At 25.9% G+C, this 17,836-nt stretch overlaps 1 protein-coding gene across 2 annotated transcripts; it reads right to left on the reverse strand.

Moving 5' to 3' along the window:
• Positions 1-907: 907 nt before the first annotated feature.
• On the reverse strand, positions 908-17,528 carry LOC130804562 (protein DETOXIFICATION 27-like). 2 transcript variants are annotated; one of them, XM_057669032.1, is made up of 8 exons: positions 17,047-17,528; positions 9,721-10,262; positions 5,253-5,339; positions 4,401-4,457; positions 2,759-2,997; positions 2,483-2,601; positions 2,084-2,173; positions 908-1,245 (listed from the first exon to the last, which is right to left on the reverse strand). In XM_057669032.1, exons 1-8 carry the CDS (start codon positions 17,326-17,328, stop codon positions 1,186-1,188), a joined length of 1,476 nt encoding a protein of 491 aa, XP_057525015.1. In that variant the 5' UTR covers positions 17,329-17,528; the 3' UTR covers positions 908-1,185. The 2 variants fall into 2 exon arrangements, with proteins under 2 accessions (XP_057525015.1, XP_057525022.1); XM_057669039.1 differs by having other exon boundaries at positions 9,721-10,258; positions 17,047-17,186.
• Between the last annotated feature and the right edge of the window lie 308 nt (positions 17,529-17,836).

Here is a 17,836-nt window from a genome sequence, read left to right on the forward strand (position 1 = left end):
GCCCATCGAGACACCAATGATGATGAACCATGGACTACAGATGCATGAAGGAAGGGAACCAACTTATCGTATGCAGTATCAGCGATTGGTAGGAAAACTGATTTACTTAGCTGATACAAGACCCGACATCGCATACGCAATAGGAGTAGTTTGTCGGTTCATGTACAAAAGATAGGTTCAACATATGGAAGCAGTGTTTCGAATCTTGAGATACCTTAAAGGATCCCCAGGATGAGGAATCTTATACCAAAAGAACTGTCATCTAAATCTTGTGGCTTACACGGATGTAGACTGGGCAGGTGACAGAGATGATAGAAAGTCAACTTCAGCGTACTTTACTCTATTAGGAGGTAATCTTGTAACATGGAGAAGCAAGAAACAGAAAGTGGTTGTTATGTCTAGTGCATAGACAGAGTTTAGAGGAGTTGCAAAGGGAATCACTGAAGTTTTATGGCTTAGGAAGTTACTAACAGAATTAGGGTTTACCCCCACAAGAAGTTGTGCATTGTATTGTGATAATTAAGTTGCTATCAATATTTCAGAGAATCCAGTCTAACATGATCGTACGAAACATGTAGAGGTTGATAGGCACTTCATAAAAGAGAAGTTGGAAGCAAAGGTGATCAAACTCCCTCATGTGAGCTCAAAGGATCAATTAGCAGATATTCTCACGAAGGCAGTAGAAACTCTGTTCTTTGTAGAAGTTTTGCGCAAGTTGGGTGTTGGTGAACCTACGATCCAACTTGAGGGGAAGTGTTAGAATATAGAAACAGAATAATTAGAATATTGTAATTAGGAAAACTCTTATATTTTGTAATCTTTTATTTTAAGTAACCCTAGGTAGCTCCTATGTATATATACTTCATCAGAATTATTGTTTGAATATATAGAAATATAGAACACAAGATTGAAACCCCAAAACCGTGTTCTACTTTGTATCATTTCAAATTTGAATCTAGATCAAATTCCACCATTGTTTTTAAAGTAGTTAATGTTGAAAATTTGAGAATGACTACCCAAACCTTATCATTCTCAAATTCTTCAATTATGATTTCATAATTGAAATCTATAATTTGAAATGAAATACTTGTTTCCAAACACTAGATTATGGAATTTCTTGTTAAAATAAACATAAGCTTTCATAAAATTAGTTGGCCAGATTTCGATCTTTTGTTTGAGGTATGATCACTTTAACTCAGGTTGCATGGATGACCATTGTTGAACATCAGCAACTACCTTTTGTGCCTGCTCAAAAATTAAATACAAAATCAACAAATTATTTACTTCTATTGAAAATGGTAATAATTTTTTACTCTTTTGTTTATTTTAGATTTTTTTAATATGTGAAGTTTCTCGTTTTGTATGTTACATTTATGGTGGATTTAAAGAATTTCAAATAATCTCTTTGATTTTACAACGATATAATACGGAGCTATAAAATAATATTTTATATTAATTCGAAGTAATAATCAAAATACTTGATCGAGCTTTGAGGGAAAAAGTATGGTATGTCTACGATTTTCTCTAAGTTTATTTAAATTATTTTCAACTAGTATATATACTCGTGGAATGCACAGATGTATAAGTATGTAAATATATATATAAAGTTTAATAATAGACATAAACTAATAATAAAAACATGTGATTGTGATAAATTCTACAAGTAAAGATATTAAAATATTACCATTATTTAAATGAAATCGATTTATATGGAAAACAGTAAGTTTTAGTGAGATTTACTTTATACAAGATACTCCTAATATTATCTAATAAAAAGTATTTAAATTAAGCTTGCAAGAGACGTTTTTCATTGATGTTTTAATCACAAAAATGAATGATTATATATTTTTAAAAAAATTTCAATGCCTATGATACTCAAATTTTCATTGTTTTTTTTTAAATAATATTCCAATAATAAGTCTTTTTATTGTTTTCAATGTCTTTATCTCCTTAATTTTTAGATACCAAATGAAGAATACTGAAGCGATCACATAGTGCAAGAAAAATACTTTGTCATAATTAGATTGGTACAGACTAAAATAGCGTAGATTAAGTCAATAAAAAAAATAATTTGATCTTTTACCTCTTTATCCCAGTGACATAATGCTGTGACTACACCTAATATAACCGTTTGAAGTGCTGTTCCACCAAAAATCATTCCCGCCCAAATACCCTAAATTATGCATGAATTTATAAATTAGTGCAAAAAAAAGTTAATAATTTTAAAAAAAAATGCGCTACAATCATATTTCTTTTGTCTGAACGAAATAACCTAAAGTACAAATTGGGAGAAAAGTAAAATAAAACATTTTATGAGAAATTGAGAGAAATGTATAAACGAGATAAAAATAAAAGTTAAAGTGAAAGTAAAAAATAATGAAAAATAAAGCAAATTCAATAAAGGGTTAATTTTTTAAAACACAAAAATGGGGTAAATGTATTAAATATTTGTATAGAAGTGTGTATTAATTAAAGAAGTTACCATAACACCCGTGTTGAACACACATCCCATTAGAATTCCAAGAGGAAGTCCAACAACATAGTAGCAACCAATATTTATGTATGCTACCCATCCTTGCCAACCAGATCCAACTGCCACTCCTGAACCAAAAAAAATGGAAAATATTTTATCTATGATTTTTATATAAATTTAGTTATATTGGATTAATTCTTAATAATACTAACTTAAAATGATATAAATATACGTAGTTTAGTACGTTCATGTTAAGTTAGGTTAAAGTCAAATTCAGAGTAAAACCTGAAAGCACAGGTTGAACACTGTTGAGAAGAATAGTAACTGCTAAGAGCCATGAAAGCCTGTCAACTTCCTCAAGTACTGGAGCACTATCTGAGAATATGATCGCAAACTTATCATGAAGCGCCATGATAATCACGCAAAACATCAGTCCAATTATTGTGGATGTAATAACGGATACTTTTGTTGCAAACTTTGCTCCTTTCCCATTTCCTGCTCCTAATTCATTCGACACTCTTACTCTGTTATTTACACATTCAATCACATTTTTTTAGATTTTTTTTTTTTACATAAAGTAATAACTATAGAATGCCATATGCTCTAATAGAGTTAAACTCACATACTAAAATGAAAAATGTAACCATTTTCTAGAGAGGAATGAGTAATAAAAGTAATATTTTCTCAGTTTTCAAATGTTCTTTACTTTTACTTTTTTCGCAAATCTCAATGCAAACTTTAAAATCAAATAATTTTAATTATGAGTTTTTAAAAATACTAAAAAGTTGATATTTAGAAATTATACGAATCTAACAAGACCCTATATGAATATGTTTTTTTCTTATAGATTGATAAAAAATCGCAGTTAAAGTTTGACACTAAAATTCGTTATTTGAGAAGAACATATGAAAACAGAGGCAGTATAATGTAATTACAATTAGACATATATATGTATGGGGCGTTTGTTAAAGTAGCTTATTGGACAATTTTAGCTTATTTTAATACAATTAGAGGGTTGAGTAGTCAAAGCAATTTAAATCAGCTAGTCAAATCAACTACTGTAATCAGCTATCAACTGCTTACCAAACACCTCTGTAGTATTTTCTCCGTCATCTAATACTTGCTACATTTCTTTTTACACGTAGTTTAATGTATATTTTAATATTAAATATCTTATTTCACTAAAAAAATTATAAAAGTTACATATTAAAACTAGATTTTAAGAAGAATAATCCATATGACTATATTATTTTTTAAGTGAGTCGGAATTACCAAAATAAGATTAAAGATAAATAGTGTTAATATAAAAATGTAGCGTTTATTGTAAAACGGAGGAAGTATAAAATATCCTCTTACAACAATTGAACTATGTATATTTCTCATTTTAAAGAATCTTTAATGTATGATGTTTAAAAATTAATAAATAATTTATTTTTTATAATTTTGATAAAATGTATTTATAGATACTCCTATTAAGCTTTAAATACAAAATTAAAAATTAGTAAAAAGTTAATGAAAATTTCAAATTAAAAGGGAGAATTAGGGAGTACTCCCTCCGTTCTTTTTTGATCTTCCACTTTGAGTTTTTCACACATATTAAGTAAGATAGAATCTTTGAGCTGTAATGGGTATTATTTTAATTAAATAGCAGTGTGAAGTAATGATTGTATTGGAAGTATGAGATTGTAGTGGTTATTATTTTAATTAAATAGTAGTGTAAAGTAATGATTGTATTGAAAGTATGAGAGAGAAAATAATTATAAATAGAAGAAAAGGGGTACATTAAAAGAAAAGAGGGGGTTTTAAGGGGTAAAAATGGGATAAAAAATTTTTAAAAATAGAAAGTATTCTAAAGTGGAAGAACTTTTAAAACTACCCGTTATAATAATATGGAAGATAAAAAAATAAGGGAGGGAGTAATATTTACCCGGTGGCTGCAAAGAAAGCAAGAGGAATCATCATCTCCCATCCATTTATTGTCATGCTGTCCGTTCACAAAAAGTAAGAAAAGCTAGCAATTACGACTACTTTATTAATGAAAATAATGCCTGCCAATTTAATAACAACCCATTTCTATCGCAAACAGTATCTGATACAGTATTATATATATTTATACTTCATGAAACCAAATAAAGTCGGGTTCGATTAGAAGATCGGATAAATATCAAGTCGTTGAGTCTGTTTGAATATATTTAATACTCCCTTCGTTCCCTAAAGAAGTTTTCATTTGTCATTTGGGTGTTTCATTTGTTGTTTTTATAGAGAATCTTTCCATTTATGTCACAAAGTTCAGATAAAAATAACCTTATTCATACTCACCTTAATATTTTTATAATGCTTATGTATCCCACATATCCTGCACTAACTTCAATTTAACATTTTAATATTTCTTATGGTCCCCTCATGTTTTCCACAAATTTTATAAAATTAATTTTTTATTAGTTGTGGTTCTCATATTTTTTCCACTAACTTTCTTTTAATATTTTTTTAATGCTTGTGGTTCCTATTTTTCTCCAATTAAATTTATTATTCAATTAAATAATATATCTACTATTTAAAACATTCTATTTTTCTTAATTCCCATGAATATTTCTTTAGGAACTTAATTAAAAAACAGAAGGAGTACAAGCAAATGTTAGGGGTGTTTGATAATACTTGTTTAATGGGTTGGTAATATATATTAATATTATTGTTAGCTACCAAGTCAATTATGAAGAAAATGTTCACTATAGATTGTTTATCATTGAGAAATAAAAAGAAGGTTGTGAAAGAAAAGTACCATACAGATAAGGCATCAACAGCAATTGCAGCATTCTCTAATCCACCCACCATCAACACCAGAATTCTGTAGTACCAGTTCTCCAAACTACGTTTTATCCAAAATTCAGAACATTGACCAACAACCAAGAAAAGTCATGAAAGTTAAAAGCTAGGACTTATAAATTAACGTAAAGTTTTATTTTGTTCTTTCCATTTACTTTTTGTACAGTTTTTAATGCAAATTTTAAATTTTAATATCTCTAAATACACATAAAAAAATTATAAAAAATACATAATAAAAAAGTATATATATTAAGACAAATCTAACGAGATCTTACATGAATATATTTTATGTTCTAAATATGTGTCACAAACATTAATTAAATTTATAGGAGATAAAATATTCTAAACGGGAAGATTATTAGGAAACAGGAGGAATATGATATAAATTATAATATTTAGCCTAAATTTTTTGATATAAAAGGTTGTGAATTAGTAATTGCAATATATGAATTAATATTCTCCAATAATTTAATCAAATTAATCCAATTAAATAATTTAAATAATTTTTGAACATAATGATTACAAATATGAAAATAAATTTTCAAAACGAAATACTTAATTCTAAATATGAGTTTAAAAATTCGTACCTAAAAGATGATCAACCATCTAAAAGAACACCCTTTAGTAAAATATGAATATATCGTTGTGAATAAAGTAAAATATTAGGAGTGGTTAGATCATATTTTCTTGGATTATTAACTTAAAATACTCGCAATTATTATTTAACTCAATATACCCTTAAATATTAAAATAATTAATTTTAAACACAATTTACATTATTTTCAATCTGTTATTTTAGAGATATTTTAAATTATTGAGCAATAGTTGAAAATACTATTTACAAGTTTTCAAATTTTCGTAAATAAGTATAAACTATGACTTCTAATACGATATCTTGTAAGCTAATTCGATCTTTTCTAATTATTGGTCCCTCTATTTCCTATTAATATTTTCATAAGTAATATTTACGTGAGTTTAGAAAAGTTGAATCTTTTAGTTGGTACATCTATTATTTTACTCCTTTTGTTCTCTAATATTCTTTCCATTTGGAATATTCCACCTTAAATAAATAGAAATTTAATTAATGTTTTTGACACATATTTAGAAGATAAAATATATCCATGTGAGATCTCGTTAGATTCGTCTTAATGTATACTTTTTTATTATGTATTTTTAATAATTTTTTATTATGTGTATTTAGAGATATTGAGATTTAAAATTTACTTTGAAAATTGTGCAAAAAGTGAACAGAAAAAATAAAAAGAAACAAAGGGAGTATTAAATAATAAAGTTAAATTAAAAACACAAACTCTCAAATGACAGTCTCATGATGAGATTATTTATAATGGGTTGACCCAATGTTCATTTATTGTCTTAATCAAAGTGATCATTTATAATTTTAAAATAATTATTATTTATATTCTTAAAATGATTATTTATAACCTTAAAGTAATCATTTACAATATTAAAATAATCAATTAGATAAATTAGCTAATTATTACATGAGCTCATCTCATAATGAGATGGCCACATAGAAGACGAGTTGATTCAAAAAAAAAAAAACCATCTCAAATTTTTGTTCTAGATATTAGAAGTATTTGCTTTAGTATTTGTGATTATTTGTTTTACCATTATAATACATTTTGATAATTTATCTTGACACAAAAAATCCATCTTATTTTTTTCTTTTTAGCATTGTAATAATTATTTGTTTAAATTTTTATGATTATGTCTCAATCAAGAAAGAAAGTGGGAAGAAAATGATTGATTATTTTAAAAATTCATCATTTTTATGGAATTCTATTATTCAAAATCATAATTTTTTTATGGAGATAAAAAAAGCCAAATGAAAAAGACTTTAAGGTCGCATATCATATTAATGGAGGACGATCAAGGCAAAATAAAGTGAAGCAAATTAGAACAAGCAATTTTTTATGATAATGTAATTATAAAATAAATTTAAATTTAAAAAAATCAAAAAAGGTCGAAGATGTCATGTTGACCAAGTTACTGGTCAAAAATCTTTTAAAAAAAATTGTGTTAGAAATTAGAACCTTTAAAAACATAAATTAAATTTAAAACCTTAAAAAACGAAAGAGATAAAGTACTTTAAAATCAAATTTTCCAAAAAAAAAAAAATCACCCAAGATTAAACAATCGTCCATTCAAGTGAAAGTTGTATTTTGAATCAAATGTTTTGAGTTTAATTAAATTTAGGTATAGTTTATATAATTGGATATGTTATTATAAGACTTTTAGTTAAAACCTTCTATACAAGATATGATAGACTTCCTTGTCATATTACTTGCAACATTATAAGATAATGCATTATTCATTCATCACCCATAATTCGTGATTAGTTTTTTATCTATAAATTAAAATATAGTTAAGTGAAATCTTGTTTGATTCAAAATGCAAAAATTATTAATATTAAATTTTTTAGTTTTTTACTATACACAATTAAAGATTTAATGATTGAATTAATGCATTGAACTACATAAAAACTCAAATAATTTATACGGTACTAAAGAATTAGGTAGGGATTTTTCAAATTTATAAATATTTTAAAAAAAAAAATTTTCTGACAGAAAATTAATTCTGCTATCATTTTATTGAATTGAATGGCATTAAGTCATCAACACAGCCCTACAAGTACAAGCGATGCCTTTAACCAATAATTGTAGTGCAAATTATTGGCAAATCCAAATCATAATTCACTCAGCATGGGTATTTATGATCCGTCTAAGGTGACACCAGTCCGACAAATAATTAACTTTCTGCGATCATATTGCTATAGTTTTTTTTCTTGGACCTACACTTCTTACTCATACTTCCCTCTCTTTCAAAATGTTTGTTTTTTTATGCAATTTAATGCACTAATTTAAATTTTAATATTTTGAATTATGTATGATAAAAAATTATAAGAATTTGATATTAATAATCTATACAATGAGACAAATTAAATAAAATCTCACTTGATTATATTTTAACTTATAGATTAAAAATTAATCACAAATTAAGAGTGATGAATAAATAGTGTTATTTTCTAATATTGCAACTAATTTGAAACGGAGAAAGTATAATTTTACATCATTTCAAATTAAGAGATGTGAGTTATTTTCTTAATTAATTACTTTTTTCGTTTCAAATTACCTGCAATAATAGATATAATAAACTATTTATTCATCACTCTTAATTTGTGATTAATTTTTAATCTATAAATAAAAACTTAGTCAAATTGCATCTTGTTTGATTTATCTCAATGCAAAGATTATTATATATCCAATTTTGAAAATGTTTTGTTATACACAATTTGTGATACTAAGAATTGAATTAGTGCATTAAACTGCTTAAAAAAAACAAATATTACAAGTGATTTGGAACGAAGAAACCACAATGGAACAAAAGGATGAACTACGAGGTGACACTAACAATTGATAATACTCTTGATATAGTCACTTCATAGTAGTTCCTTGATTTCACCAAATTTGCTTTATATGTAATTGGTAAATAAATTAAGAAAAGTAAATTAAGTGATGTTTTATGGAAAAATGAGAGTAATATAAATGAGATGGAATATAAATTAAACATGTGAATGAAAAAAAAAAGGAAAAAAGTACAAGTTATTGATAGAATTCATATTCCTCCCTTCATTCCATTCGTGTAGATCATTTATGATCATATTGCTAAACTATCTCTTGTAGTTGGTAATTAATCTTTGGTACATACTTTTATTGCTTTATATAATGTCTTTTTATGTTGGTTAAAGTCTAGTATTAGTTTGCTTTTCAATTTCCTAAAGAAAATATGAGTTCAGTCTATTTCTAAACCAGGTCTAAAAATTCATTAAATTTATATATATACTATGGCGTTTATGATTTTTTATGAACGTATTTAAAGATATTATTAAGACTAGGGATGTTTAATGGACCGGATACGGGTCGATCCAGACTTAAGCAAATATGGGTCAAAATGGATAAGGGCCCTTCCTTCTCTCTCCATACCCTGATCATAGTTGTATATGAGCGGGATACACTGGGTAAGATGATGATGATGATGGGTCGGACTTTATGATAGTTAGAATGTAGAAACGTTGATAATTTAATCCCTATTGGCTTGTCATTTATAATAATTAAATTATCAATCGATTATGCTATTTACAAAGACTCGTTTTCAACCATTATTAAGCCCTTTTATAGTCCGCTTTATTTTAATAGTAGAGTCCATATTCGACCATGCCCATTTTCAACATGACTCTTACACAACCCTTCTATAAACATGCAGTAAAAGACTCAAAATGGGGGTCAGCGTGTTGAACACCCTTAATTAAGAGTAGAAATATGTGTAAAAAGCAAATGTAAGAAACAAAATAAAAGGAAAAGAGTATAAGAATAAAAAAAAAAGTGGATGATAATGTAGCATACCAGAGCATAACACCAGAAGCAGCAGAAAGCTTAAAAAAGTCCCAAAGACCAGAGAAAGCTTGAGAAGAGAAACCAATCCAAGTATAAGGACAACCACCCCAAACAACAAAACCAAATTGTCCAAAAAAAAGGATCCACCAAGACACATTAAGTGCAACACAAAGTCCAATTATTCCCATATCGAACACATAAACAAATAGCCAACTCAATAATATATGCACCAAAAATGCGCCAAATGAGACCCAAGCAATGATGCCTGTTTGAAGTTGGCTTTGTAGGAATCGTTGCACCGGAAACACAAAAGCGAAGCTGAAGTGTAATGGAATGAGCCACACCGAAACTAGACCGGATAACTCTGCGACATCCTCGGCTTGACCCATTAGTTTTAGTAGTGGAGCGGGGAATATGTACAATGGCAATAGAACGAAACAACATAGGAATAGGACTATCCATGATCTTTGCATGTACACGCCTAACATGTGTAGTTTTTTTGCACCATATGCTTGACCACATAACGTCTCCAATGCACTTGCCATTCCTAGCTAACATACGACACAATAAATTCTTAGCCAGGGTGTAGACACAAAAGTATAGATACAATAAGTCTTGAATGGACTTAGTCATCAGTAAATTTTTAATGAAAAGACGCACAATCTATTTAATGTAAACTAAGTTCATACTAGACTTTTACCAGCAAAAAATAAACTAAAATTACACAGGTTTAAGTTTTTATGGTGTTAAAAATTAATTTGACTGAAACCGAGTATTACCTGATCCGATCAAACTCGAACTGGAAGAGCCGGTATATAAAAATTTAATTCAAATTGTCAAGATATTTATTTTACATATACTCAATAATTGAAATTAACTTGACTCTAGATATATTAAGCCAGTATGTAAAAAATAAATTCAGATTGTCAAAAAGAAATTAACCTAACTCAATATATTATACTTGAAAAACGTCCAAACACTCGAATTGAAAACTCTAGATATAAGAAAGTTTTCACAAATAATTGATCAAAGTTATATAGTACATCAGACAAGTAAAATCGATCCGTTAGTAGTAAAAATATTTGTATTTGGCCACTTTCCTTCAATTATAATTGTTAATCATAATAACTTCGAGATAAGATTTAAAGCATTATTTTTATCAATTCTTGTGAATTTCTTAATCAGTAATACAACTTATAATAATAATAATAATAATAATAATAATAATAATAATAATAATAATAATAATAATAATAATAATAAATAAAATATTACTATTTTATGGCAAATTTCTATAGATGAATAAAGTACTTCATCTATTAAAAATATAAAAAATAAAAGCTTTTGCAATATTCTGTTTGTGCCAATATTTTAATTGTAATCTATGTTTTTAACTTAATAATTTTATCTTTTATTTTCTCACATTTAATTATTTTATTTACACAATTTAATTATTTTCGTTTGCGATATTTTTAATAACCAGTACAATATAAGACAAGACTTGGGTTGATTAGGCCATGTGTTCCAAGCTAGATCTTTGTGCTCTAATCTAAACAAATTTTTAATTAAAAATATTATGAATATTGTGACTTGAGTGCACGATTAATGTATGCATTTATGAGTAACTCTTGGGATGAAATTCAATGAGTGTGTGTTAATGTGGGTGTTTAAGTTGATAACTTAATAATTGTAGTGTTTAAGTGTGATTTATTGTGGTGAAGTATTCATGGAAATTATTGGTGTTAATGATGATTAATGAAGAAGTGCAAAGGGTTTTGGAAGATACTTTGCTCGAAGAGAAACTAATAGAAGAATTTTGAATGTCGCTCGACCGAGCGAGCTCTTGGGTTGGTCGAGCGGACAAACAGGATGTATCTAGAAGCTGTTTGTAGTTCGCTCGGCCGAGCCAACTCTCTATTCTGGTCAAACGGTTCCTCTGATACACCTAGGATTTTGTTTTTTGTCCTTTCAAATTCTTGGAGCTGTTTCATATCATTCATTATTCAACATTAATTATATATTAAGTGACAAATTATCATTGAATGTACTTAGTACTATAAATAGAGCTGTCATACTCACTCAATTGTACTACTTCATTTGTAAGAGTGTTTTATACTCCGTTGATATAATATAACAAGAAATTAGACACGACGAAGGATGTAGCCATCATCTGGTAAACCTCCTTAAATCTTTGTGTCCTTTTTTACAAGTTTTACATAATCAAACAATTATTAGTTTATTAATATTTGTATTGTTCATCAAAATTCTTAATATCGTATCGATTTTGTCAAATATTAAAAAAATAAACTTAAAAAGTCAAGATATTCTTTCGTGTTTGAAAAAATTTTTATTGTTAATTTGATGGATGTTTGGAGCCACTAAAAACAAAACTAAGCGTATCAAAATATTGAAGAAATATAAACGGTACACACTACTACACTAGGTAGGTCCAATTCTTGCCTTTATAGTTTTTACTCCCTTATGTCATGAATACAATCTAGTGTCACTTTTACGTTTCCCAATTTTGACTGTTCCATTTTACTTTTTACACTTATTAAAGTAACATTTTAATTCTTAATATCTTAAATTATTTTTATTTAAATATTAAAAAAATTGACATTAATAATCCTTGTATTAAGATGATTTAAATAAGATTCCACATGACTATGTTTTTAACTTATAGATTAAGAGTTAAATACAAATTAAGAGTAATAAGTGAATAGTGCCAAATAAAAATGGGGCAATTAGGCTCAATTGGAGGTAGTGTCTCTCAAATAGAATTAATAATTTTATTGTCAAATTTTAATGATGATTTTTTATTTATCTATTTGAAAAAACATATTCATGTAGAATTTTGATACAATTGTCTCAATATGTACTATCTATATATCACCTTTTTAGAATTATTTGAAAACAGATGGAGTATTATAAAAAAAAAACACTTTAAATTTACTCTTGGCACACACCAACATTTGGTTTACTAAAAACATATTTAGATCATCATAAAACAATACCATTTAATAAAATTTAAAATTAATTATAGGTATTTTATTTATTAAAAATGAATTTACATATCAAAAAACTTACTGATCGGACTATATTTATACTAATTTATATTGGTATTTAAAACTAAGATGTAATATCATTTTTAATAAATAAAATATGCATAACTAATTTTTATTATAGGATGATGTAAATGTAAAAAATCATAATGCGAAATTTGATTAGACTTTAGTCTGATGAATACTAAATTTGTATTATTTTATTAATGAAAGGAACACTTCTATTTATACATGATTAAGACTAAAAATAAGAAAACACAATATTAACCTAAATCTAAATAATAGGAAATAAAATAATTTTAATATCCTAAATATTAAAAAAATCCTAACTTTTTAAAATATAATATTTTGAAATAATATTTTTATTTTATTATACTTCTTATTTTCCTACAGTAAATTGAGCTTAAATTAAATGTTATAGTCAAGATAATGTTGGTGAATATTCAATAAGTTAGAGGAATATCCTATTTAAGGAGGAAAAGCTGATGTATAATTTTCAGGTTATATTTAAAAGATCAAGATTTTATAGATACTTCTTGACGTATAAGATTTTATTATATGTTCCTTAGATTTTATTATATGTTCCTTCCTATTTATTATTATTGTTTCAGTTGGTTTTTGATACTATTTATCGATCACTTTAATTTAATATTTTATTCTTAATCAATAAGTTAAAACATAGTCAAGTGAGATCTTGTTTAATTTGTCTCAATATAAATTTTACTAACATCAACATTTAATAATTTTAAAATATACACAAATTGAGATAATTATAATTAAATATATGCATTGTTAAATAAATAGGACAATAATAATTATAAATTAGGAGGAATTACTTTTTATGATATACATCATTTGAATCTCGATATACTTAATATTGTAAACAAGCTAATATGAGCATAAAATGTCAAAAAGCTAAGAAGAGCATCAAATGAAAACAGGGAGTAAAATACTCCCTCTCTTTCAGCAATTAGGAAATAAAAAGAAATATTATAATTTTTAAGAAAAAAATATTGATAATAATAAATAAAAAAGCATAATAAATCGTATGAAATAATATAAAAAATAGTTAAATTATATGGATATGATTTAAAAAAACCAATTCTTATTCTTCGCCACATTTTTTATTTTATCGCCATCCCCCTCCCAAATAAAATTACGAATTTGCCCCTAAACTTTAAAAAATTACAACTTTACCACTGGATTTAAAATTTCTTATTTATACTACTACTACTAATAATAATAATAGTAATAATAATAATAATAATAATAATAATAATAATAATAGCAATAATAATATAAATAAAATTAATAAAATTTTTTTAAAAAAAACCAGTCGCACAAAAAGTGCGACTGCACCTAGGTCGAGTCACACTTTTTGTGCGACTCGAACTAGGTACAGTCGCACTTTTTGTGCGACTGGTAATTTTTTTTTAATTTCGAATTATGAAATTTTTTTGTTTAATCAATTTATTTTTTAAGTTATTGTTATTTAAATAAATGTTGTAATAAATTATTTTATTTTAATATAATATTATATTATGATAATGTTATTATAATAATTAGTTTTAAATTTAAATAATTTATTTGAATGTTTAATTAATTTTTAATATAATAATAATATATTAATTATAATTTAATTGTTAATTAATTTTTAATTTTTTATTAATAATTTATTTTATTAATTTAGTTAATAATAGTGTTATTAAATTTAATGACAAATTTATAATTGTTTAAAGTTCAGAGACAAATTCATAATTTCATTAGAAAAAGAGGTGACGATAAAATAAAAAGACGAACAATAATAACACCATATACAAAATGATAGGAACATTGATACAAAATAAATGGTGATAGGGAGGACACAACCAATCAATTCATTTATCATTATGAAGCATCGAATTCCTACCCCACCAAATGTGGAAAGTAACTCTCGGGGAATGTAAAGACAAAATTAAGGGACTCATAACTACATGATCTTGGAATAAATGGAGTTGATCTTAAAATATTATTCCACCAATTTAGTTGTCCCATTTCCTTATTTGACAAAGTTTTTTTAGTTGTCTCATTTCTATTTTTGTCAATCTTTTTTTACCTAAATATTCTTAGTTCACACAAGTAATTACGAATATACCCTCATATACTTTACTTACCCAACTATCCTTCACTGTTTATCCTTCACTACTTACCCTTTACTACTTACCCTTTTTAATGGACCCCACACCATCCTAAATAACTATGCCCAAGTAAATGGGACATCTAAATTAGTTCGGAGGGAGTACTAATTTATATCAATTAAATTAAGGAAAAAATTTATATTAATAGTTTAATTTTTCACTCATTCACCATATATAATCTCATTTTTGAATTACTTTTTAATAATCTAACACTTTTCCTTAGTTTGTTAACAACATAATTTTTTATTTTACAATAATTCAATATTTGCCATTAATTTAATATCTGTCTATCCTATTGGCTATTAGGATGCTGATTAGCAAGCTAAGAACAATTTATTATAAATAATTTATAGTGAAATATTGTATTATAAATGTTAATTTTTTCTTAAATTAATTGAATAAAATTTCAAATTATTAGTGAAAACTAAAAAAAGAATGAGAGAGATGCGTTAGGATAAAGTTCATTATAAGGTGAGGTGAACCTTATTCGGAAATTTATGGTTGAACTTGATCATTTGATAACGAATTGGAAATGATTGAAAATACACATATATGAAACCATGAAAGATGACTTTTCTAAATACTAAATTCTCAAGTCTACTATTATTATTGTTTCAATTTTCATAAATTTTATAATTTCTGAAGTCTCAATTATATATATATATATATATATATATATATATATATATATATATATATATATATATATATATATATATATATATATATAATCCACAAACAAACAAAAAAATAAAATTCTACCAAAAAGTTTTAATTAAATTTAACTTATTATCTTCTATCAAAAAGATTGATCCTAATTTATGACCTCAATTTTTTTTGTATATTATCCTAATTTATAACCAAAAAAATTAAATATATTATCGACAAACATCATCATTATCATTTTACTCAATGTAGCACGCTAATAGGCATAATTATCAAAGTCTGTGAAGGGAACAACAAATTATATCCATAAAAAATATACGGTCAAAAATATATCGATTTAAGAAAGATCCACAGACAAAAAAAATTAAAATTTCACCAATAATCTATAAACTTTAACTTATTATCTTCTAGGAGTATTAAAAAAATTACAAAAAACAAAAAGATTGACCCTAATTTATGACCTCAATTTATATATATTATCCTAATTCATGACCAAAAAGTTTAACTTATTATCCTAATTTTTATATGTATTATTCACAAACAAAAAAAATAAATATTTAACAAAAAGTTTTAATGAAGTTTAACTTTGATCTTTTTTCTATTAAAGAAGATTGATCCTAGCTTTAACTTATGACCTCAAAATTCTTTTTTAATCAAAATAAATTAGAGATTCCTAAATTTAAAAGAAAAAAACATTTCTATAAATGATAAGAACTAAATCATTCATTCCTACATTAAAAATAATACTAGCAAGTAGCAACCTCACAAGTCAACTTTATATGTTATCTCCCAATTAAAAGAGTATTATTGTTTCAATTTATTAATTACACTTTTCTAGAAAAAAGAGATTACGTCATACTGACTACTGAGAACTTGTTTCCACTGTGATACTGAGAACGTGCTACCGAGAAAGTCTGCTATTATTAATTAATTACTCTCTTTTTATGTGCGTCTTAAGTATGATCAAGAGTTAATACGACTAAGAAAATAAAAGCAACTCATAAATTTGTCGGTCAAACGATCTCAAACTAAAAATTTCATATGTCAGTAACTGTATTAATTATTAATAGACTATTAAAAAGTGTCTCACAGAAAACCATCTCACCTAAAAGTTTTGCGCAGAATAAACATCCATAACTGAGGAGGATGAGATCATTTGTAGTAAATCAAATATACTCATTTGGTTTCATTGAATTTACATTATTTTTCATTTTAATCTACCCATTTAATTTTCATTATTTATATTTTGAGATAATAACTCACTACTTTTTTTTAATCTATGTAATTTAATACCTTTTTAATTTCATCTATATAATTAATCTTTTTTCTTTATTTATTACTACTTTCTTAAAAATAATTCAATTTCTGTGATATCAAAGAATAGTAGTATAGGAATATTATTTAAATAAAATAAAATAAAAAAAACATACCAAGAGACCGAAATTAAAGCCGACGATAACGGTGTTAGCAATGGAAAGAGAAGCAAGCTCGATGTCGCCAAGGTGGCCGGCGAAGGCGGTGGTAACGACGTTCATAGAAAACGACGCAATTCTGCTGATTATAGATGGCCCTGCAACATGCCATAATTTTTTTGACTCTTCCCATATTAAATTGTGTATTTTTTCATTTTCTCCTTCATTATTATCATTATTTGAAATTATTAATGGTTGAATTAGCTCTTCCTTTGCTTTTTTGCTATTTTTATTTTCCATTTTTCTAATGGGAAAAAGTAGGAAATTAGGGATATGAAAATGAATTATATCAAAATTGGATTAATTGGTAATAAATAAAGAATAATGAAATTGAATTAATTAAAAAATTGGAAATTGAAAACGGGATAGATTTTGATCATGGGATCTGTATATATAAAAGAAGAGGAAAGTAAAAGAAGCATCAAACACGTAAACTTTAGGGAAATAAAAAACCTTTTTGTCTACTACTTTGTAAATCAAGAAGGAATTTGATTATTTTAAAAAAATGATAATGAATGAAGATAGAGAATGAATTGTATAAATGAAATTAAAAGACAATTTAAATATATGGACGAGATTAAAAGAAAGTTGTAAGTCATTGTCTAAAAATAGAAATGATGCAAATTAAATTGAACGGACTAAAATGAAAAATGATGCAAATTTAATGGGACGGAAGGAGTATAAGGTCTTTTATTTATTAAAGGGAAAAAGAACAAATGGGTCTGAATAGAGGTGTTCATTCGGGCCA

Source organism: Amaranthus tricolor, chromosome 2 (genome assembly GCF_026212465.1).
Source record: "Amaranthus tricolor cultivar Red isolate AtriRed21 chromosome 2, ASM2621246v1, whole genome shotgun sequence".
Classification (NCBI taxonomy): domain Eukaryota; kingdom Viridiplantae; phylum Streptophyta; class Magnoliopsida; order Caryophyllales; family Amaranthaceae; genus Amaranthus; species Amaranthus tricolor.